The 22,742-nt window shown below is 34.5% G+C and overlaps 4 protein-coding genes across 4 annotated transcripts; 2 read left to right on the top strand and 2 right to left on the bottom strand.

Moving 5' to 3' along the window:
- Window positions 1–5,065: 5,065 nt before the first annotated feature.
- On the bottom strand, window positions 5,066–6,315 carry LOC146957333 (nicotianamine synthase-like). Its single transcript, XM_085735826.1, has one exon. The coding sequence runs from the start codon at window positions 6,232–6,234 to the stop codon at window positions 5,308–5,310; it is 927 nt and encodes a 308-aa protein (XP_085591952.1). The 5' UTR covers window positions 6,235–6,315; the 3' UTR covers window positions 5,066–5,307.
- An 808-nt stretch (window positions 6,316–7,123) lies between these two features.
- Window positions 7,124–7,540, top strand: LOC146957332 (uncharacterized). Its single transcript, XM_085750274.1, has one exon. The coding sequence runs from the start codon at window positions 7,124–7,126 to the stop codon at window positions 7,538–7,540; it is 417 nt and encodes a 138-aa protein (XP_085606400.1).
- Window positions 7,541–13,771: 6,231 nt separating this feature from the next.
- Window positions 13,772–15,980, bottom strand: LOC146957331 (uncharacterized). The gene is made up of 2 exons (XM_085735825.1): window positions 15,633–15,980; window positions 13,772–14,647 (listed from the first exon to the last, which is right to left on the bottom strand). The coding sequence occupies exons 1-2, from the start codon at window positions 15,700–15,702 to the stop codon at window positions 13,887–13,889; spliced, it is 831 nt and encodes a 276-aa protein (XP_085591951.1). The 5' UTR covers window positions 15,703–15,980; the 3' UTR covers window positions 13,772–13,886.
- Window positions 15,981–17,100: 1,120 nt separating this feature from the next.
- Window positions 17,101–21,980, top strand: LOC146957330 (lon protease homolog, mitochondrial-like). The gene is made up of 9 exons (XM_085735821.1): window positions 17,101–17,452; window positions 18,143–18,229; window positions 18,731–18,761; window positions 19,174–19,345; window positions 20,176–20,303; window positions 20,859–20,989; window positions 21,087–21,191; window positions 21,365–21,481; window positions 21,694–21,980. Exons 1-9 carry the CDS (start codon window positions 17,273–17,275, stop codon window positions 21,802–21,804), a joined length of 1,062 nt encoding a protein of 353 aa, XP_085591947.1. The 5' UTR covers window positions 17,101–17,272; the 3' UTR covers window positions 21,805–21,980.
- Window positions 21,981–22,742: the final 762 nt, after the last annotated feature.

Raw genomic sequence — 22,742 nt, 5'->3', positions numbered from 1 at the left:
TTGGAGATTCCTTCGTCAGACTCTAAATTGTTTTGCCTGTCCTGAACCTATTATTTCTCTTATCATGCATGGTATCTCATCTTCCTCCATATCTTTGCTTTGGAATGGTAGTAGGACTGAGAGCTTCACTCCTAAAAGGGGTTTACGACAAGGTGACCCTCTATCTCCCTATCTCTTTGTGTTATGCATGGAGAGGCTTGGAGGCATGATTACCAATGAAGTGAATGCTAATAGATGGATGCCTATTCAACTTTCTCGGAATGGCCCTAGTTTTTCTCATTTATTTTTTGCAGATGATGTGCTTCTTTTTGGGAAAGCGAAAGTCTCTCAGGCTCGCCAAATCAGCAAGGTGTTGGAGAATTTTTGTGCTTTCTCAGGATTAAAAGTCGGTCTCGAGAAATCAGTTATTTTTGCTTCTGCAGGTGTTACTAATGCAAAAAAGAATAAGATTGCTGGTATCACCAATATGAGATTCACCTCTAACTTGGGAAAATATCACGGCTTCAAACTTTTTCAAGGGCGTATAACTAGACAAGACTTTGTGGATGTGGTTGATCGTGTGGAGTCCAAGATGGCTTCTTGGAAAGGGAGGCTCCTCAATAAGGCTGGTCGTTTAGTTCTTGCGACTGCGGTTATTAACTCTATACCTTCGTATGGGATGCAAATCCAGTGGTATCCTCAATCTATTTGTGATTATCTTGACAAAGTTGCGTGTAGATTTGTTTGGAAAGGATCCGAGAACAAAGGTATTCATTTGGTTAGTTGGGATAAAATGACCCGCCACAAGAAATTAGGTGGCCTTGGTGTTCGCATTGCTAGATTCCAGAATGTTGCTCTCCTTGGCAAGTTGGTGTGGGATATTCTTAACTCTGAAGATAAATTATGGGTCAGGATGTTTAAAGATATTTACTTGGGGGAAAATTTCGTCTTAAATGTTACTAGTCGAAAGGGGTCTCCTACTTGGAACTCTATTGTCAAAGCTATTGAGCTCCTTAAAGATGGGTTTCAATTCAAATTGGGGGATGGTAACTCTAGTTTTTGGTATAGCCCTTGGCTAGATAAGGAACCTCTTTGTACTCATGTGCCTTACGTTCACTACCATGATATGAACTGGAGTATCAAGGATCTTGTTGATGGGAATGATTGGAAACTTTCTCGCCTATATTCTATACTTCCCACCAACATTATTAATAAGATTAATTTGGCTCCTCATTTTCTTGTGCATGACGTTCTTGATGTATGGGTGTGGACCAATTGCACATCTGGCATATACTCCGTTCGAGAAGGCTACCAGTGGTTAATGGGAGCGCAGACTTCATTGCTTGGGGAAGAAAGTTGGAATTGGATTTGGCGCCTTTGTGTTCCTTCAAATATTCAATTCTTCTTATGGCAATTGTGCCACGACTCTGTTCCCTTCAGGTCTGTTTTATTGTCTCGTAATCTTATCTCTTCTAACATATGCCCTATTTGTAATCAAGGTGGTGAAGATATGTTTCATGCTTTGTTTTCCTGCCCTCGTGCCAAGGACGTGTGGTCCTTTTGTCTCCACAAGTCGGTCACTCCTCCACATCGAGATAATTTGCGTACTTGGATGAAAGAATTTATTTCAAATATTTGCCCAGTTGGTCCCATTATCATGTGGAAGATTTGGTGTTCTCGCAACAAATGTATCTTTGAGGATATTAAGCATTCTGTCCAAGAAATTGGCGCTCAAGTGTTATCATCTCTGCATCATATCTTGAAAGCTTTTGCTCATCCTACCCCTCATAGTGTTCAGCAGCCTGCACGTATTGTTAGTTGGCAACGACCTAGTATGGATTCAGTAGCTCTTAATGTTGATGGCAGTGTGTTCCTTGATTCCAACTTGGGAGGTTTTGGTGGTCTTATTCGTGATCATACAGGTTCCTTTTTGCATGGTTTCTTTGGAAAAATTAGTAGACCTTGCATCCTCCATGCTGAGATTTTGGGTTTATACCATGGTTTGAAGTTGTGTTGGGATACTGGATTTAAGCATGTGGTGTGTCTCTCTGATTCAACTATTGTTGTTGACCTCATCCAAAAGGATTTGAATGTTCATCACAAATATGGAAATTTAGTCATGGCTATTAAACACCTTCTTCGTAGAGATTGGGTGGTTAGTTTACGACATACTTTGCGTGAGGGTAACGCTGCAGCTGATTTTCTAGCTAAAAAGGGTGCTCTTAGTGGTAGTAGCTTTGTTATTTTGAATGAAGCCCCTCCTGATATGACCTCTATCCTCTTAGCAGATGCCAGGGGTGTTGAGTTTGTTCGACCCTAGTATGGGTCCTTTTTAGTTTTTTTTTTCTTCCCTTTTGTTACCAAAAAAAAACATTCACATTTATAAGAATTTTACATTTTCTTTTATGTTATATTAAAAAAAAAAATTTTCTTTTATGTTGGGTCTAACTCCTCTTTTTCATATTTTATCTCTTTTATTAAATGTGATATTTGCATCTTTTCCAATACTCTCTCGGCTATTGCCCACCCAGTGGCTGATCTTGAGTTTTTTTCTTGGGGTGCCAAACCTTTTTGAAATATATATTAAACAGTGCCAAAAATTTACAGATGTTATAAACTGAAAGAGTGGTAGATTTTGCTTGAATTCAGTGTAGGGGGTGCTGGTTTGAGTCCCAACAATGACGTATTTTTTATTTTTTATTTTTTATAATTAATCAAAAATACAATAGAAATGTTAAAAAAAGACATAAGGGGGTGCTGAACCCGCGACCTCAGTGTAGGGGGTGCTGGTTCAAGTCCCAGCAATGATGTGTGTTTTTTTTTTTTTTTTTTTTTTTTATAATTAATCAAAAATACAATAGAAATGTTTTATACAAGTTTAAATTTGTTTTTTTTTGCAATTTCATGAATGTTGGTCATTCATTCACTATCATCAGAGTATATACTACGTTATTTTAAACATACCACATCACCATTTTTAGTACAAAAATCTGAAGAAAGGATAAAAACTGAGTGCTTTTAAAATTGAGCATCAATTAAATGAACGTATGAAAATAGGGGACTAACAATGTAATTTAGTCTTCATGTGCACGAATCTAGAGAAGTTGGCTCAACATAGTTGTCACGAAAACTACTAAAAATAATATCGTTCCCCATCCTTTTTTGTGGGCATCAATTGTTCTCCTATGGAGGAGTTACTAATACACAGTTCTATCAAATCAAAATACACATCCACTGAATCCTTGGATCAGGTAATGATTAAACACTGTTTTACACCTCAATTGACAATTTCTCCTTCAATAGCATGACTCAAACAGCAATAACAAGCAAGCAAATGGATTATAAAGTATTGAAAAAAAATTGATAACTCTTTAGTCTTTAAATTGCATGGTTTGTTATCAACGTGAGTTAACTCATGTTTGACGTGAGTTAAGTCACGTAGGTTATACACCAACATGAGTTAATTCATTTTGGTTATACTAAACCAAATTAATTTATGTCGAAAGTATTTTGGTTAGTTTACGTGAGTGAGCAATTATGTCGAAAGTATTTTGGTTAGTTTACGTGAGTGAGCAATTTTGTATGGGAGAGGAGCAATCTTCAAAGTGTTTTTACTGATGTGAAGACTAAGGCCCAAGCCCAGTGGAGTATGAGCTTAATAGAACTTTACATACGGTATTTGATTTTGAATTAAAAAAAAAAACTAATTAATAATTTTAAGGTTTTTCATGACCTTTCTTAAACAACCTATAATAGTTTTATCTAATTTAACGACATCTTTTCATATTTTATTTATTAGGTAAAATGAGAGCAAATTGATAAAATAAAAGAAAAATTACTAATGAGGGTGAGCCTAGTAGAAAAGGGCAAGTTTTCAAGAAAAACAAAAAAAATCAATATTTGAATTTCGACAGAAAAAATTATTTACATTTGGTATTAATTAGTGTTTTAAATAAAATTACCTCTAGTAGAAGAAACCTGTGAGTAAAACAAAAAAGTTTCCAAGTTAAACAAAGAAGACACACTCACACACACCTAAAATTCATACATATATTCGCCTTCTGATAAATGTGAGTGATCTACTGATCTTAAACTCCCGGTAGGAGCAAGAAGTTTTTTAATTTTCTTCATGGGGATCCAACCGGTTGCACTACTTCTTGTATCACTATGTAGACTATGCATAATTTCAGCCAAATACATATGTATATTAGCTTTTATTTAAACACTATGTCAATTCTAAGGTGCACAAGTAAGACAACTCTTGCATTATACATAAATTAGTTTTTATTATTGGATCATTATTAAAGTAAATGAAATATATTGTGACTTATTGATTTAATGGTAAAAAAATACACTTGTGCATAGTGTAAGATCAGTTTCTTGTACATTGTTAGACAAAGTCTTAAATTTTGGTGGGTGAGGAATCTAGGAGTGTTTGATAGTTGAGTTAATTTGAGTTAAGAATTAAAAGAGTTGAAGAAAATAAAAAGTGGTGGCTTAAGCTCTGAGAAAAGAGAAAATACTAATATAATAATTGATACACTAACATTTATTTATTTAACAAAAATTAGTTAAAAATTTTATACAGGCATTGATTGGTTTTATGAGGGAAATAAGATAATTTTTTTTTCCCTTTCTATTTACCATGTCATTGGTGCGAAATTTTCATCATTGTTCAGCAATGACTAATCTTAATCGATGAATATGAGGGTCATGCAAGTTAGAGAGGAGGAATGACATTTCTTCTAATTTTTTTTTATTAAGACAGGGATTTTTTTTTTTCATTAAGGACATTTCTTCTAATTGATTTGTTTGTAGAGAAAGTAGTGAAAATAACTTCATATGGCCGCCGGCCTTGCAATATTTTTTTTTATTTTTTTTTTCTCTCCAATTTAGAGAAGAAATAGCAAAGAAAAAACACTCAACAAGAGATGAGTTCAGTTGTCATTTGTCTCTCCTTTCATTCCCATTTTTCGGTTGCAGAGTTATCATACATAAGAGAATCCAAATATTGTGAAGAACAAAGTTGGGATAAAACTAAATAAATGCATGTGCAGGAGACTAACATGTATGTCGTCTGCCTTGATTTAAAACACATAACCAATTTCCACATTTATTTAATAAATACTAGATTAATAAAAACAACAGCAGCACCAAAAACATATGCTAGATAGTCCAAACAAGTTAGACATAAAATGGAAATACTAAGTAGATTGCAAAAGACGCAATAGCCATATCAAGCATTAGGGAGTACCAGATAGAAAACATGCATGTAGTGATCTGAAAAGGACGATCAACTTATTAATTAATTAATTAATTAATTATAGCTTAATTCTCTTCAATTACCAATTCCTCAATCATATTACTCCCATGGTTGATCAGTGGTTTGAAGGCTTGAATCTCATCGGAACGACATTTGTTTGGTATTAAAACCATCGGATACTTGCGCGCTATGACAACTGAATTGATAACCTCGTCTGTTGGATGAAACACAGAGAGCACCTCAAAGCCTCGAAGATCATTGGTATCAACAACCGGATACAGAAAAGCACGAGCACCGTGAGCACTCCTGAGCATGAGAAGTGCTCCCGGTGCCATGTACTTAGCCAAGTGCTCAATGATTTTATTCTTTTCCTCAACACTCATTCCCACAAGTGCTGCCAAATAAACAACTTCATATTCTTTCAAAGCATTTGAAACATCCAATATATCATTGGTGTAAAAAAACATACGCTTTGATAATTCAGGATCAGATGAAACCAAGCAAGAAGCTTTGGAATTGGCTAAAGGGTCAAAGTCATAGTTGTGAAAAATTGTGTTTTGTAGGTGATTAGTGGCTAAGACAAGTGAAGTAAGTGGAAGTGGACCTGAGCCAATAAAGGCAATTTTATTAGGGACATTAGTGGAATGTTTGGTTAGGATATTGAATTCAAGGAGACTAAGTTTGAGGTAGTTTGAATAATAAGGGAAAATATTGAGTTGATTGAGTGGATTATTATATGAAGCTATGATGGTTGAGTAGTGACTTTCTAAATGGCCTTCAGCTTCACCACATAGCCTAATGAGTTTGGATCTAATTTCTTGAACTTTTGTGCTAAGTTTGGTAACATCAATGGGACTAGGTGGCATGCATGTGAGAACAAGTTTGGTGAAAAGTGTGTTGACATTTTTGCAAGGTTTGAGTGTGTCTAAGCTTGAGATTTGATCATAGAGTTTGCATACTTCTTCGATCAATAGATCTTCCTTGCCAACCATGTCGACACTATGAGGTTGTTGTTCAAGAATGATCAGAGAAAGCACGTTACTTAGACACACACAGAACAGAAGACAGGCCACAACTCAACACTCATTGGGAGTTAGTATTTATGCTCACTTGTAGGGTCCACATCCCCCTTGGGACTCTTCTTTTTTAGGGAAAGAATGAGCTTGGATTTTGTTGGGGAAAAAGAAATTAAGTACTACAATTACAACAATAATACAACCTAGAAAACTCTAAAATTTGATGAAAAACCACATTCGTTTGTTAAATGATAACTAAAGAATAGCATGATGTAGAGAGAGAAAAAAAATCAACTCTTAGATTTTTCATACATTCTTTTGAATACCAACACTTTTTTTAGGCAAATATTTAAAGTACGTCTCACAATACGCAAACCCGTCCTTAGGCAAGAACAAGGAGCTCTATGGAGTTGGGTCTTCAATTAATGAGGGTCTCAAATATTTTTAGAAATAAGGTATAATTGTTGGAGTGTAGGATAAAAAAAATAACACTTTTACCTACGGATAAAACATGTCATTAAATGTCATTTTTCCGTTGGTAAACATCTTGAAGACAACCATTTTGTTGTTAATTATTCGTTGTTCATAGGTAAGTGTCTCTTTGTCTATATGTACAATCGTAAAAGTCATGTTTGAACCAATGCTTATATATATCACTATAATTGGTGTTAGATTTTTTTCTCAATTCTTTTTAAATCAAAATTGTCAAGATTACAACCGAGCGTCTAAGTTGTCGGAACGACGAGAAGATGTTCCTTTGACTCATCAAGGCTATTTCGGCGATGGCAATGTGGTGGAATGGTCGAAGCCGGCTTATGGTAGGTATAAATGTAACATTGACGCATCTTTTTCTTCTTCCATGAATATGGTGGGTATTGGAATCTGCCTTCGGGATGACAGTGGTGAATTTGTTAGTGCTAAAACAGATTGTTTTTCCCCACTTTATGATGTTGATGTGGGTGAGGCCGTAGGCTTTCACACGGCGTTGAGGTGGATGGCGGATCTTCATTATGATAATATTGACTTTGCCTTAGATTCCAAGATAGTGGTTGATCAATTTCAGTCTTCTGTAGAGGATGACAGTGAGTTTGGTTGTATTATGCATGCTTGTAGGCAGTTGTTTGAGAATAGTTTTCAGAAATCTCATGTCGAGTTCAATAGGAGGCAAGCCAATGGGGTCGCTCATGAATTAGCAAGGGTAGCCCCATATAATGCTAGCTCCCATGTTTATGATAATGTACCGTCATGTATCTCTTCTTTGATTGATAATGAAAAGCAATGAATGCTTCCTTTCAAAAAAAAAAAAAAAGTTGTCGGAACGACCCTGACAACATGTTAATGCAAGAGTATGGAATAAAAGAAAGTCAAATAAAAACATAAAGTTCGTATTAATGCATCTTGTAATGAAGAATTGGAACAATTATGTATAGTATTGGTCTCCGTCTTTATTTACCGTCTAAATGTAAAAGTTGTTTTATGATGTCTTGTTTCAACCAACTCCAACAATATAGACCAACGCAATAAGTTTGAATATTAGATACTACTATTATTAACTTTAATTGTTAATGACAAAGTTGCACTGTGAATCCTTTATTTTTAATTTGTTGTATTAACGAAGTCGTTTATCTTTTCATGTGTTGCTTAATTCATTTATATTCAAAAACATGTACATAATAAACCAAGTGATTGATCTCAAATGGTTATTGAGTTCCACTAAAAGACGAATCGTTTAAAACAACCTGAATTTGATATTTTGATGAAACTAAGATTACTAGGACCTCTTTCTCAGACGATTAACACACAAATAAAAATAAAAATGTACGTCATTGGACCTACATTTGCTAAAGCTTTGAATACATGACTATTAAATGGCCTACTACAAAGAGTGTAACTTAACACTATAATTGTTTAGATTTAAATGACACCAATAACTATTTTACAATATTCCTTAAAATGATACTTAACATCACAATTAGACCATAGTTGACAACAAAGATATTACAATCTTAGATCTAAAAAATAAGCATGTTAATTTTTATAGATTAACAATTGTAATTTGAGGATATAACTTTTATTTTTCAATGATCTAGCAAGACTTTTTAGGATACGAGGTTCTGTCCTCAATGTCGTTGACACTTTTAACCATATAGGATTAATTTAGCATACGAAAAATAACTTGACACAAAAAATATTAAAAAAATATTACATTGACATGATAAATTAAAATAAAAGTCCACTAATGCCCTTTTTTTTTTTTAGTATTTTCTGCTTAAAGGAGTGAACAAGCTCCAGAGCCATTTTGATTATTTTTGTGGTGTTGTTGTAAATATAAATTATAATTATAAATGTGTAAAGAGATTTATAAGTCCCGTGAGCTTAGCTCAATTGGCAGAGACATTGCATAATGTGTAAAGAGATTTATAAGTCCCGTGAGTTTAGCTCAATTGGCAGAGACATTGCATAATTTATGCAGGGGCCGGGTTCGAACCCCGGACACCCCACTTCTCTACATTTAAATGGGTGAGCTCTAACCATTAGGTTACTATGAAAAGAAAAAAAAAAAAGAGATTTATAAGACTTATTTTAAGTTTTTGTGAGCTTTAACCACTAGGTTACTATGAAAAAAAAAAGAAGAGATTTATGTTACTATGAAAAGAAAAAAAAAAGAGATTTATAAGACTTATTTTAAGTTTTTGTGAGCTTTAACCACTAGGTTACTATGAAAAAAAAAAAAAAGAGATTTATAAGACTTATTTTAAGTTTTAAAAAACTGCAACAAAAATTTGTTAAAATCAATGCGGAATATTAGTGTAAGGGAGTCTGAAAGAACAAGAGTACCTAAAAAAAACTTTGACACATCATCATTGTCAAAAACTTAAAGCAATGCGTATATGGGTCATGTCCATGTCCTGTTGTTTTTTCAGAATATAATTAATTTTGAAAATATTTTTGTTACCGAGGATATCAATAGGTCGAGTAGCGTGTTATGTCTTTCTCTTTAAGATGTTTCATGGTATTGTTTAAAATTATACAATTAGACTATCAAATATATATCGTTTCGAGGATAATATAGTCCAGTCAAAACTACATCGAATTTCCACTACATTGTAGGACACATTGCACATTACAACCTTAAATATGGAAGAAGCCACTCAAAAAATATGGTATTGATATCAATCGAATTTTCGAAGGGACGGTATCTAAAAGGAACACATATTTCTGAAGGGACAAATTCTGAAGAGACAAAAAGCATAGATGAGAAGTGACTAAGAAATATGTCGAGCAAAAGAGAAAGATGGGTATGGCATTCAACTTGGTTCAAATTATGAAATGACTTGAGCATTCTGTTTATAGAGTTGGAGATCTTAATAGTCAAAAAGGGACAACTCATATAGCACGAACTTTAATAATGGACAACTCTTGAGAGGATGGATGTTGAAACGTTGAGTGCAAACACATGCGTGTGTCCGACTAACGCAGGTGTGTGCCAATCACACGCTGGAGTAAGCAAAATGTGTAATAGAGATTTGACGTGAACTAAAAATTAATTCAAATAAAAAATTTTAAGGTTGTAGCTCCTAAAAAATCTCAAAGGGCAGATGCTAAAAAGTTGATGGTGAATGCAGACGTGTGTCTGACACACGATGGCGTGTTAAGAACACAAGTTGGTGTAAGCAAAACGTGTAACATAGATTTGATGTTAACTGAAAATGAATTCAAATAAAAAAAATTAAGATTGTAATTTCCAAAAAAAATATTACACTGCATAGCCCAAGCCTAACTAGACAGACGCGACACATATGTAGTGGTCAAGTTGATTGTATTCTCTCCCGTTCACAAAATTGGGTGCCCCTTATGGCACACCCTAAGTATCCTACATCCACCTTATCTACACAAATATTGTGTGAATTCTAAGACTTTTTCAACTCACATACCAGTATATTCTGGGTTCCAACAATCCCTAACTGAACTTAATTTTTTTTTTCTTTCTAAATAGCGTCAGAAGCTTCTATAAGATTTTACATAAACAAATGTGTCTTCCGACTTGAACCTTTCATAGTGAGTAAGATTCATATTTTACTAGAGTGACTCATAGCTTGAACTCTAACTCTAACATCAAAACACAAATAAAAGTTTCATATCGTGTATTCATAAAAATCATGTGCTTTAACAACCTTGCAAGTCTATCTCACTATAGTGATCGCTCTAGGAACTTTGAGTAAAATTTTATAGGAAACGACCCCACTTCCACAATCACATTGATCAGTCTATCAAGACTAATGTTGTAGATAGGTACTTCACTCCATATAAATTCTAGATCTCGTTAAGAGTTTCTATTGCCTCACTCTTTCATCGCTTTAGGAATCATGTTTCTTTTGATTTATAATAGCATGTTCATCTTATATTACTTCACAACTTAGTTTTACCCATTGAACCTAATTCTTTGGATCTCCGGTTTTTTAGGTTGAATTACCGTCGTAAGTGATTCATTGTTCTAAAGGCAATAGTCCCGCTCTTTTTGATGTTTTCATTACATTCTCTCTTGCTAATAATTTCATCAATGAATCGGCTAAATTTTCATTAGCACTTAAACCGTGTTCCAATCAACATCATTGTATCCTTCAAGGACAACGAGAAAATTTTGATAATTATTTTAACTGAAAGTATTTTGATAATTTTTTTGATAATACAAGGACACCATTCACTTTAAATGACTTCAACCCGATTGAGATTTGGCGTGTATTGCAACTGAAATTTTTCAAATAATTATTTTTAAGGTTGTTGTTTCCAAAAAATAAAAATATATCAAGCAGCTCGGGATTGCCAAATAGCGGCAACACGTGTGGTGGTCAAGTTGAGTGTATCCTCTCCTGATCACAAAATCAGATACCTGTTGTTGTGGGACTTCTAGCCCATTTTTTCAATTCACACACTAATATACTCTATGCTCCAACGCTTCTCTTATATATCATTCATTTATTCATTCTTAGATAAGACTACATCCGTCCCTAATTATAAGACCATTTTGACAATTTTTTTTATCCCTTTTTATAAGACCCATTTGCTATTTTCAACTACATTAATTATTTCTTTACATACATGCCCCTATTTATTATACATCTTTTTCTTCAATTAGCAATAAATAGCATATGGAAAACATAAACTAACTCTCTCTCTTAAGGATAAAATTGTAAAAAAAATAGTAATTACAAACAACTTTAATATAAATATCCACTATCTTAATTCCCGTGATTTTAGCAAAAAGGTCTTATATATATAAGGACGGAGGTAGTATAAAACTACTCCCTCCGTTTCAAAATGAGTGTCGCTTTAACCAAAAAAATTTGTTTCAAAATGAATGTCCCTTTCAATTTCCAATGCAATAATAACTTTTTCTTTTCAATTGTATCTTCCAATTAATACTCTGCACACTACTTCCAAAGTATTACTTTTAAAACTAACCAATAGTTAATAAGGATAATTTGGTAAAATAACCATTCTCTTTCTTTTAATCATTGCATTTCTTAATATGTGTGTAAACACCTAAAACGACACTCATTTTAAAACGGAGGGAGTAATAACTTAATTCCAATAATTATAACCGTCAAATGTTAGGGATTGGGTTCGCGTTTTGCGTTGGGCAACTTCTTTCTTTTGCCAAGCCTTTCATTTTTATTTTGCTCAAGGTGTCCCCAATTGGAAGCTACAAAATAATCATGTATGAAGATTCATTTAAGAGACTGATCTCTTCCAACAAATATTTTTCAATACGAAACAATCAAATATCGAACTTATAACCGATTGTCAATTGTGTTACACTGCTTATTTATGCCTTATATACATCATCATCCTATTGTATTTTTTACTCTTATAGCACAAATTTTTCTTCCGCTCTTGATTGAAATAAGGAGTCACTCACCCAGTGAGCGAACGAGTGGTTGCCTATATCAATCAGATAAGGAGCTTTGGGTATAAAAGGAGTAATGCGCATATATGGGACAAAATTTCAGGCCCCTCATTTTTTCTGTTTTTTATTTTTAATTTGGCTAATATTGCGACTTCCACTATCATCCACAGTGTGTAACAGCACCAAATGCGACTACCCGACGCTGAAACTAAAGGAAAATAGTGTAATTGTAAATGCACTTTTTTCTAAAACAAATGTAGCCATAGGGTTGGGCATAAAAGAAAATGGAAATTACATGAGGATGTTGCTAAAATGGACTCATCTTGTATCAAAATATTATATTAAATACATATTGTCTTCATGACTTCATCTAGCACCAATACATTTTTATTGCTCCAATTTACATAATTACGAGGATTGCATAATTAAAAATAAGAGGATTATTTATCAAAGTTGAATGGTGACCATGTTTGGTGGCTATGAATGAAGTCAAATCCACTTAATCACTGCACGAATGTGATGTGTGGCAATCACACGACGCCGTGAGCCTGCCACAGACAGGCATGCTCCTAATCACTGATGGCCTTGTGCATTTTTTTAGTTCATGCAATCGAATGCCACCATAATCCACTCTGGTGCCTCAATTAGAGCTATATTGAACCGTTCCAAAACACATATATCTAGCAAACTTCAAACGATAATTAGCAAGCAGATAACTAGTAACTGGTGGTAGATTGATATTTTAAACAAACAATTAATTCATTCAAAAACACACAATCACATGCAATTTTGCTACTCTACTACAAGATGGGTGCTTTTGGTCTCTTCTAAGAATTGTTACTCTAAACTAAAGTGACAATCATTTTATATTGTTGTGTAACATATGGAGATAGCTTATCTATAGTAGTTTGGCCCTTCAACATTGAGCGATCACTTAATAATTTTTCTAGCCTCCAAAATATTCGAATATTTTTTAAAGAGGAAAAATAAACCTCTTAGTGAAGTTGATATAATATTTTTCATTCTTTTTCCCTTTCCTCCTCCAGTCTTTTCAAAGTCCTCTCATCTCATACAAAACTCTCAAACATGACCTTAAAGTTTAACGGTTGAAGCTCATGATCACAATAATACCCCATGTCTTTTCACCAAATTGCTATCAATCTGTCAACACTCCTTGCAGCCGCAAAGAATTCCACGCCATTCGTTTTGTTTGTTATGATTTTACAAGACCAAATTCAATTGGATTATTTGAACATCAAAATTCAGATGCCGTAATTAACACCCTATGTGTTGTCTCAATTTCTCTTGCTATTTATCTTTTACAACTTTCACATACAAAAAAACAAATAACAACGTATTTAACATCGATATTTTGTTGTCCGAAAAATATTTCTCATATGACAACACCTCCATGGGATGACCAAAAATAGAATCCAGTGTTACAACACCGACACCTTTGATCGAAGGTGTGTTCATGTTCAACGCCAATACATGTGATGCATTCAATTATGTTATTATTTTAAATTATTATTGATGTCGACATGTCAGTGTCATGCCTGGGTGTCAGATGGATGTGCAAGTACAATAATCGGAACACAAAATATATATGCAGTGGAAAATGTGCATTTATGCTTTAAAAAAAAGGGTGAAATTTATACACTGTTGAAGCAGAGACATTGAAATTGAAACCCGCCTAAATTATATGAACTTCAAATTTTCATCACAGTTCTGAATATGTTTCATAGCTCTGATATTCCATAGATTCATCCACATTGGATTCTTCAGTGGGAGATGATTCATATGAACTGGAACTTTCAGAGCTGCCAAAAGTAGGAACTTCGCCATCATGAGTTGGAACTTCACCATCAAAAGAAGTATATGGAGCGTCAGAATTTTCATGAACTAATGTTTTACGAACTTCAATTTCACCTGTTTGAACAAATTCCAGCAACAAATGCACTCCATTAATCACATCATAAATCATTAATCCTATTCTGCCACCAACCCAACTGCCCATGTGACTTCCAACAAGATAGCCAATTCTACCAAGGCTTTGCTCCCCGAAGAACCCTCCCCCATATGCACCAAACAAAGTGCCAGTACCCCTAAGGAACCCTTCTGTGATTGTACCACCATAATAAATAGCTTCGAAAAAGTCCCATCCAGAAGAGATGATGGGGCCTATAATCCGCTTGGCTTGACGAGAAGCCAATTTCGCGGCCTTTTTACTTTCTTTCTGCGCATGTTTTGCTGCATCTGTTGGGGGCATCCCCTGACTAACAGCGTCAACAAGGGCAGACTCGATCGCTCGTTGCCTTGCTTTTTCAACATGAGTAGATCTAATACTGTAAAAATAGAGTTTGACGCCTTCCTTGACAGCACATGCCAAAGTTCCAGAGCCCATGTCAAAACAGTTTAATAATGTGAACTTTCCACTCTGGGATGACCCCTCCTCGCCAATAAGCTCCCTGCATTTTTCAGCTGAAAGCAGAAACTTAAGTTAGCACAAGCAGACACTACCAGACAGTGTAGTTGATGGTCTTCAACAGTCAAAGATGAACATACACGATCGGAATTTAAACATTAACATTTTGTAAGAATCATACAGTCTTTTGTTGCTGAGGAACACAATAAAAAAAACATAAAAATACAAAAAAATATGGAATCAACCATTTTCATTTCATTCCAATAAGGGAGGAATATGGGATGTAATCTGCACTCCAGAATAAATATAATGATATATTTCATCAATGTAGACATGTAGTTACATTTAACTCCATTCAATTTCATTTTATTTCATTCCAATTCTATACATGTCCAATTATATTTCTTCATTTTCTCGGAGTGAACAAGTTTTCAAGGGCAATATCACGACGTTGCAAAATAGTCACATATCATTGTGGACAAAAAATTTACAGAGTTGTCATCATATTGCTATTAAACTCTTAAAATACAGTCTTAGTTATTAAACCAACAGAATTGTAGATTCAATCAGTGCCGTCAAACAGTGGCTATAGCAGCATTACATTGTTATGGCATAGCGGAATTTGAACAATCCTTATTGTTCTGAAGCAAACTGCTACTTTCCAAACAGTGAATTCAACATTGAAGCATGTCTTATCAATAAAAGAAGAACATCAAAATGAACAACATAGTAAATTAAATTGTTTTATAGAAGATAAGACATTATAGATTTTAGTAACAACACGTGATCTCACTTAGGCTACATATAGCAATGTTTAGGATCTACCGAGAACTGTGGAGTATTTTGTCCACTCCAGATCACAAGCACAAATATGAAATCGCTAATAAGCTTAATTAGTGTAAGAGGAATTGAATCCCAAAATAAGAAAAATCATCAATGAAATTATTAGAAAAGATAGTAAATAAAATGATCAATTGGTAAAACCTCCCCTGATCACAAATCGAATGTCAAATAGTTGAAAATCAGAAATGAATAAAATACCTGTGATGCTAAGAGCAACGATGGCGGCGACAATTACGAATAACCGAGCCTTTCTGTTTTGGAAATCCATGGCAATAATAACTAATTCTCTCTAGATTAATGAGTGTATTATACAACAATTATCGTTTTGAAGACAGTTCGAATGGTTCCAAGAGAAGGAAGAATGTTATGTTGATAATGTTGAACAACAACCTTTGCTTTCTCGCCGAACTTTCGAAATTGACCGTTGACCGCTCAAACACGGATTGACCGACGCCGTAAAGGAAACAACCCACCCAAGTTCCAGGCAATTAACAACCCGTGGGCTTTAAAGCCTGACTCAGTATATTTTAGTTCGGAAGAGTGTTATTATTATTTGCACCGATTGTTTTTCATATACACACCACCATGAGTAAAATATTACAGTATTTTTGCTTTCAAAACACCCTGTCATCTTTAAAGTTAACCGTGGCCTGATTGGATAAATAGCTTAGGAACACGTTTTTCCGTAGCGAATAATCTTTTCACGAAATAATGTGAATGTGTATTGTTGGTTTCCATACAATTTCATGCACAAGTCTTAGGAGAATAATGGACCTAGAGAAAATGTATGGTATAGTTGATTGGGAGTTCCTTCAAAATATTGGTTTCTTTACCTCCATGATTTCTTTGAGTATCATCATTTTTGCAATTTCCGGCTCTTTGTTATGGAATATGAATAAAACAAATCACTATTACCCTCTTCGTGGTCTTTGTCAAGAAGATCATCTCTCATCTTATCTTTTTGTTTATTGTATAGAACGACTCAGCGATATAATTGCAAAGTACGTTCTTGATGGTGATCGACAACCTTATGGCAGGTCAAAATATTGTTTCTCTTCTTTGCAAGTGATGTGCTGCTATTGTTCATTAAAGCTAACCATTAACCTCTTGAATATGTTTTGTTCTTTTTTAGTTTTCAAAGTTAGTCTTGATAAATCAAGAGTATTTTCCTCTAAAGGAGTTATTGTTGTATAGTCGTTAAAAATTCTCTAAAGAAGCTTATGCATATCAAGTTCACATACCACATTGAAAAGTATTCGGATTTCAAGATAAGAATTCTTGAAGATCTATAAGGTGACTTCCAATCTTGCATCTTAAAAAGTAAAACTCTCAAACAAGTTTGGTGTTGGCACACTTGCTAAAGTGATGCTCACTTAACTTCATTTTTCCTCTATAAACCACTTCATATTTCACTTTTGTAACATGCAAATTCAATAATTCCTCATTATGTTTGTGAGCTTATGTGAGAAATTTAGCCGGTGTGTGGTGAGAGACTAAGGCATTGCATATATTATTTTTGGTAACATAACTATTTTCTTGGTGAAGAGTCATGCATTGCATGTGTTTTTTAGGGATTAAATTGATGTTTTATATTTTTATTTTATTTTACATAATAATAATATTTTATTTTACTTTGTAACAAAAAAAATAATCTCGTGGAAAAAAAAAAAGAAAAAAAGAAGGGTTTATGAAGGGGTTTAACAATTCTGCATACCAGAATCGAAGATACCACTCTTCTCCCTCATTTTTTCGCTTCCACCATCAATGCCCCATTCATTGCCCATTTCATCCTTCTCTAAACATTGCACAACACTTCAATTCCAGTTCCCCCAAAGCCAATGTTGAAGCTCATTTCATCCTCTTACATCCACCGCTTAAACCCCTCCACGTTGCCGTTGGGGTTGAGTCGGAGCAACCGCATTTTGGGAGGGAGGATTTTTTTCTGTTCGGAGTCTGGTCACGGACCCGATCATGCGGTCGATTCTCAACTTAAAGCGGCTGAGGAGACTCCGGCAAAGGTATCCTAGACCCGAAGATTATCTCACTGTTGCTTTCGGATTTTACTCGTTTTGTTTTTTGTTACTTTTTATTTGATGAATTGTTTCAAGAGATGTTGTAGTGTTGTTTGGGTTGTAATATTGTGAAGTGTAGCAAAAAATGCTTCTCGGTCGTATTGCTAGGATGGACACATTCAGGTTCCAACTAGGACGTTACACTTACAGTTGCGTGTGTGACGACACAAAAGAATTGCTAGTTGATTATTGTCTCGAGTCTGAACTTAGGGCCTGTTTGAATCGGCTTATTTGAGCTTATCTACTGGCATAAGTTTTGTAAGACTGTTTGTTTGGGAGAACTTTTGAAAACAACTTATGACATTTTTCGTAAGCTTTTTTCAGCTTATTTTCATAAGTTCTCCAAGATAACTTATGAAAATGGCTTATAGCGTATAGCATATCCAAAAACGACTTAACTTTGTTTTATCATTTGCTATAAAAATAGCTTATGTTACAAGGCCTTTATTTTCCGAGCCATATGGAGTTATTACTTATTACCCTACAACTAAGTACTTATTAATTACTACCCTTGGTTTTCTGCTCCCCGTTGCTTTACTATCCTTGGTTTTCTGCTCCCCGTTGCTTTGATGTGATCTTGTTGGAGGCCTTTATTATTCATCATTTCTTTATTGAAGTTTGTGTTGATTATTGTAGGAATCAACTGCAAAAGCAATTGAAGAGAAGATGATAACTGCCGAGATGCGCCATTATTTGTTAAATGAGCGGCTTAAGGCCATGAAGGTACAAAACCTTTGTGAATTAGTTTGATTAGTGCATAGCTCAAATCCTAGACAAGCTTGTTTTTCTCTGATATCAATGAAAATTCTACAATTCAGAAAGTTGGTTTATTGCATCTTTTATGCCTCTGTTGTACAACTCTTTATGTTAGCTAGCAGGATACTATTGAATTCTTCTATATGTGGGTAAAGCTTATAATCTTGTTTTATTGTGACAGTCGACAACCTCTCGAATTTAACTAGTTGGCTAAGCTGTGCTTTATGCGCCATTGCTTTGCAGAACCCCTAATTTTATGTGTAGAACCTGAACTCATTTTTTACAATTCACGGCTACAGCAGACTTTATAGTTTATCATGTGGTCTAGCGATTTTGGTGTGATCTAGGCCTTTGATCTCAACACAAGTGCGGTTATAATTTATATGTATATGTATTGAATGCTCTACTTACTCTATAAGTTAGTCTTTAATTCATTTTCTCGTAATTTGAATTTTATTTTATTTGCAGGAATTGAGACTGGAGATTGATGCACTTACTGGTTAGTTATAATTTTTTTTTATATTTTTATAACCAGTTGGTGGATTTCTTTTTATAATTTGTTTTTCTGCCGAAAAGACTGATGTAGTGTGTATACATGTAGGCAAAGTGATTGTTTCTCGAAGGACCAAGACTGTGTCATTGAAATCTTTTTGGCTGCCAAATTACTAAATGTGTTCACCTAACTGATTCTTTTTTTTACCTTTTCTCCTCTTTTTTGTTTCTCCACGAATATCTTTCAAAACTTTTTGTTGTATAGTGCGTATAGGAGTGCTCTTTATATTGTATTTTTGTTTGTGTTTTAGCTAATATTTCTTGTACTTTTGTATGTGTTTTAGTTAATTGGTTTTCTGGAGTATACTTTCTAATGAAACTTGTTGCTGTAAAAATATAAACTTTACTTTTTATTTCAGGTAAATTCATGGAAAGGATTGAACCTAAGCGAGAAAAATGCCCACCTCGTGTATTACAAGTTATAGACGAGGAACTCGCAAAACTACAGTTGTTGGAGGCTAGTCCTAGTGAATTCAGTGTTACCCATAACTACTTGGACTGGTTGACTGCACTGCCTTGGGGTGAATGCAGGTTTGTATACAGGGGCGGATCTATTCAATGGCTATCTGGGGCTAAAGCCCCACATGCCACTTCCCTATTTTTTTTTTATATATATTATAAAAAAAGGTAATAGTCATTTTGGTCCCTGAATGTGTAATAAATAGTCATAATAGTCTCTCAATGTATTAAAATTATAAAATAGTCCCTGATTTTGTACTTTGTTAGTCACGGTAGTCCCTGAAGTGACAATAAGTAAGTATATTAAAAAAAAAGGGCAACCCGGTGCACTGAAGCTCCCGCATACGCAGGGTCCGGGAAGGGGTCCCACCATTTGGTGTATTGTACGCAGCCTTACCCTGTTTTTACACAAGAGGCTGTTTCCAGGACTTGAACCCGTGACCTTACAGTCACATGACAACAACTTTACCAGTTGCGCCAAGGTTACCCCTCACAATAAGTAAGTATATTGAAGGGTTAATATTACAATCAGAGACGATTTAAAATTTTGATACATTGAGGGACTATTTTAGCCCCACATGTATCAAATGTCTAGATCCGCCCCTGTTTGTATACATGAAATTTCATTCTTATTACTATTGTTAGAGTAATTTAAATTTATTTAAGATTTTGATGTGTGTTTCATGGAGAATCCATCCCCCCTAAGCCCTTACCATTCCTTTAGCGAGGCACATCTATTTGACAGTTTACATTTAGGACAACTCACTGAACAAGGTTTTAGGAAGGCATTTAGAAGTTGACAACTAAAATACATAAGCATAATTTTGGATGAACTAAGTTTGCATTTTGTAAGTTACTGTCATGAATATCACGAGTCTGAATTTGTTAATTTTCCAATCCAGTGATGAGAACTTTAATATTACTCGGGCACAAAAGATTCTTGATGAAGACCATTATGGATTAACTGATGATGTGAAGGAAAGAATATTGGAATTCATAGCTGTTGGGAAATTGAGAGGGACATTACATGGTAAATACAATCATTTATGTAATGTATCCCAAAGATATTTCTCTGTATTTAATTTGTGGCAGATACTTCCCTGCTAAATATTGATCCATGTTTTAATGTTTACCAAATACTATATTGCTACGGTTTCTTGAAACAGGTTAGTTGCTTTCATTAAGTATTCTTTAATCACCAAATATCTTGTTGTCCAATTTTTCTCCCTATATCATTTTATGGCAAGACAAACCTTCTCTGGAGTGTGTCATTGGTTATTTTAACTAGGGTTAGATAGGTTTTTTATCCCGACAAAATCAAGAGTTTTCAAGTTTAGTCCCTATAAAATTTTAATAGTACTTTTCGTCCTCCATAACATTATAGTTTGTTGGGTCAAAAAAAAAAAAATATAGTTTGTAAGAATAGTTCCTATTTTGAAATTTTTTGAATAACAATTTAAAATAAAATGCTCTTAAGATATTGACCTCTAAAAGCCAATTCATTTATTTGAAGTTCAAGCCATGGTGCTTGCTTACGGTCTTTGCTTAAAAGGCTGACATGGTTCTTGATCTTTCTTATATACAGGAAATATTATCTGTCTTTCTGGGCCACCAGGAGTGGGAAAAACAAGTATCGGCCGTTCAATTGCACGGGCTTTGAACCGTAAGTTCTTCCAGTTCTCTGTTGGAGGATTAGCTGATGTGGCTGAAATCAAGGTAAATAAAATCTCTGTTTCTATCACTAGGTTGAATTGATACCAGTTATATAGTAATGTGTGGTGGTGTTTTGTATCATTAATATTGAATTTTACAGGGGGATCATCGAAGCTATATAGGTGCTATGCCAGGAAAGATGGTACAATGCCTGAAGAATGTGGGAACAGGCAACCCTCTTGTTTTGATTGATGAGATCGACAAAGTAAGATGTCGCTTGACAGTTCAATTTATCTGTGGTTGTGTGATTTTGTTTTCTGATTTCCCTTATAATGCATGAATTCCAGTTTTATTAATTTTTTTACGATTCCTAATCTCATAAATTTTCTATAAAAAAGGACAATTAGTATTATTGATACTATTTTAATCATTTGGTAGTTGCAAAGAGGACATGCCGGCGGTGATCCAGCAAGTGCTTTGGTAGAGCTCCTGGACCCCAAGCAGAATACTAATTTTCTGGACGACTATCTTGATGTTCCCCTTGATCTATCGAAGGTTAGTATTTTTGATAATCTGGGAGGTTATGTAAGAGTCAGCACAAACGGTTTATTTGTTACATATCTAAAGGTGCTTATTTTATCTTTCTATAGCTAGTTTGAATAGTCAAATAATATCTAAATGGATTGTTTTCATTGAGTACCCTGGAATCAAGTTGGCTAATTGTGTGTTTTTACCACGACAACTGATGCACTGGAACAATGCTGCAGGTTGTATTTGTTTGCACTGCAAATGTAGTGGAGATGATACCAAATCCCCTATTGGATATGATGGAGGTTGTTCCTATTGCTGATGAGAGAATGCACATTGCAAGATGTTAATTATGAATTGATCTCATCCTTAATTGTAAATAATTTACTTTCCTAGAATAGGTTAGATAAATTAGCCAACAGAACATTGGTCGTTATGGATTGTAATTACCTGTAATTACTGATACTATTATATATATTATGGAATTGGAATGCAATAGAGAAAGGCATCAAGCCCTATTTCGTGACATGGTATCAGCCTAGGCCAATCCAATTTCTTTCCTTTGTTCCTACTTTCATGGTTCTTGGTTTACTCGCAACTAAATCAATCTAATCCAGTTTGTGACATTGTTCTAGTTTTTTTTTTTTTGTGTCGTCGTCTCGCTAGCCTTGGATTTTGGTCTCAAGTCTTCATTTCTGGTCTCTTTTGGTAGCGATTTCTCTGTCGCGGTTTCCACATTGTGATTCTTGATTCAGTAATTTTGGTACTATTGAATATTGATCCTCAAATGATCAATAATTTGCGCTTATTTTTGACTGCTCAAGAAATATTGAACTATTTGAAGCGTATTTACAATCCAAACAGTGCGGCTAAGCATTTTCAATTGAAGGTAGAGATATCCAAATTACAAGGTAATTTATTTGCTCAAGAATATTCTTACGGTTTTCTTGAATTTGCAGACAAAAAAACTCTACTATTATACATGTTGTTCCCAAGACTTCTCTTGCAGTTGTTCAAGAGGTCTACAATACTATTAGGCTAGACCAATTTCTCATGAAGCTCCACAATGAATTTGAGGTTGTTAGAGGTGCTTTGTTGAATAAGAATCATGTTCCTTCTTTGGATACTTGTGTTGGCGAACTTCTTAGGGAGGAACAACACCTCCTTGCTCAAGGAATCATGTCACATGATGTTGTCATTTCTGAGCATGTGACAAATTGCAGACTGCTAAGAGTAGAGGTAAAGGTTATGCATGCGACATGTTCAGTGCTTCTCTAGCAAACAATTT

The sequence above is a fragment of the Medicago sativa genome, chromosome 1 (assembly GCF_051527215.1).
Source record: "Medicago sativa cultivar Bolivia chromosome 1, Bolivia_mono, whole genome shotgun sequence".
NCBI classification, from domain to species: domain Eukaryota; kingdom Viridiplantae; phylum Streptophyta; class Magnoliopsida; order Fabales; family Fabaceae; genus Medicago; species Medicago sativa.
Note: the sequence above shows the minus strand (reverse complement) of the source record. Positions and strands in the feature narration are given on the sequence as shown.

What these genes read in the sequence shown, in the direction of transcription:
- LOC146957331 (XM_085735825.1), bottom strand. Translation starts at nt 15,702, where the DNA reads ATGGATTTCCAAAACAGAAAGGCTCGGTTATTCGTAATTGTCGCCGCC. An exon ending in CGTTGCTCTTAGCATCACAG is followed by an intron (nt 14,648 to 15,632) that starts GTATTTTATTCA and finishes TTCTGCTTTCAG; the next exon opens with CTGAAAAATGCAGGGAGCTT.
- LOC146957333 (XM_085735826.1), bottom strand. Translation starts at nt 6,234, where the DNA reads ATGGTTGGCAAGGAAGATCTATTGATCGAAGAAGTATGCAAACTCTAT.
- LOC146957330 (XM_085735821.1), top strand. Translation starts at nt 17,273, where the DNA reads ATGTTGAAGCTCATTTCATCCTCTTACATCCACCGCTTAAACCCCTCC. An exon ending in ATTGAGAGGGACATTACATG is followed by an intron (nt 20,304 to 20,858) that starts GTAAATACAATC and finishes TCTTATATACAG; the next exon opens with GAAATATTATCTGTCTTTCT. An exon ending in TGATTGATGAGATCGACAAA is followed by an intron (nt 21,192 to 21,364) that starts GTAAGATGTCGC and finishes ATCATTTGGTAG; the next exon opens with TTGCAAAGAGGACATGCCGG.
- LOC146957332 (XM_085750274.1), top strand. Translation starts at nt 7,124, where the DNA reads ATGGTGGGTATTGGAATCTGCCTTCGGGATGACAGTGGTGAATTTGTT.